The following is a 1,195-nucleotide window of genomic DNA, read 5'->3' as shown; positions in this document are numbered from 1 at the left end:
TTAGAGGTGCTTTTATTGTGAAGCCTCATGTCTGACCCGACCACCAGTAGGGGGTGAGGGTTCGGGCTGACCAGCTGAACCAGAGGTCACGCTTCACCTCCTGTGTCTGCTCTGAAACCGCAGGACAAGAGCTCGTCTGCTAAATCTTCAGATGTCCGCAGACCCTCGGCCTCCTCGCCGAGGACGACGGCCGACAGGAGGCGGAGCCTGGACAGAAGGCGGAGCCTGGACAGGACGCCGTCGCTCGCCGCCGGTGTCGGCATGAAGGATGACGTGAGGGAGAAGGAGAGGCAGAGGTGGATTCAGTTCAGACAGAACAACAACCGATCGACCGTCCTGCGCCTGAGACTGAAACCGAAACCAAGTCGGACTCCACGAGACCCGAGTCAGACGGAACCCAGTGAGTTTAATGTGACGCTCCGGACTGGTCTAGTCCTGCCTGGACGCTGAGCCGCATACGGTCGGGCTGTAGCAGCCACATTCTGCTGCTGGTGCTCGCTAACATCCAGCTTACTGACACTTCAGTGCGTTAAGGTCGATGTTTTTAACACTTCTGTGCATCAGCGTCCATACTTCTGGTACTTTTGAGCGTTAATATCTCAGTTTTTACACCTTTTGCACTCCAGACTGGTCCCGTTTGTTCCTAGTTCAGGCCTGACCTAGTTTGTGTGTCTGTGTTTAGAGTGCGTCATGTTTGTGGGTATGCAGGCCAGTAAACAACTGGTGTTTACAGGATGTTTGTGGAAATTAGAGCAAATTTTCCATCAATTCTAAATCCCAGCTCAGTGTGAGAAACAGCAGAGATAAAGTCGAGCAGTCGCTGGTTCCAGCTCCTCACAGCTGAGGATTTGCTGCTTTGCTTCATCTTTAATGAATTTTGTTATTTTTCAGCTTTCACTTGGTTAAAACGAGACACTTTGAGGAGCTCAGACCAAAACAATACAATGAACAACCATGAAGACAATGTTGGTGGATGTTCTTCTGAGATCAGTCAGAAATAAAGGTTCCTAAACGTGTTCTTCCTTCAGTTGTTCTGTCCAGTGAAGAGGAGGACGAAGACGAAACGGCGAGAACGTTACGAAGCAGCAGCCGAGTGGACGAACCCTGCAGCGCAAGACCAGAGCAGGTGAGACTCACCTGGACAGCAAGTCGGCAGCTGTTGACACTTTACTGCGTTAACGTGGAGGTTCTTGGT

General features: G+C 51.2%; 1 protein-coding gene across 1 annotated transcript in view; it reads left to right on the top strand.

The window, feature by feature from the left end:
* Positions 1 to 1,195, top strand: part of LOC103366556 (sentrin-specific protease 7-like) — an 18,938-nt gene that overhangs the window by 5,289 nt on the left and 12,454 nt on the right. Inside the window, 2 exon segments of the mRNA XM_008294324.1 lie at positions 124 to 400; positions 1,029 to 1,126. Coding sequence (XP_008292546.1) covers positions 124 to 400; positions 1,029 to 1,126 — 375 coding nt within the window.

Source organism: Stegastes partitus, unplaced genomic scaffold, assembly GCF_000690725.1.
Source record: "Stegastes partitus isolate 25-593 unplaced genomic scaffold, Stegastes_partitus-1.0.2 Scaffold954, whole genome shotgun sequence".
Lineage (NCBI taxonomy): Eukaryota > Metazoa > Chordata > Actinopteri > Pomacentridae > Stegastes > Stegastes partitus.
This window is presented reverse-complemented; position numbering and strand designations above follow the sequence as displayed.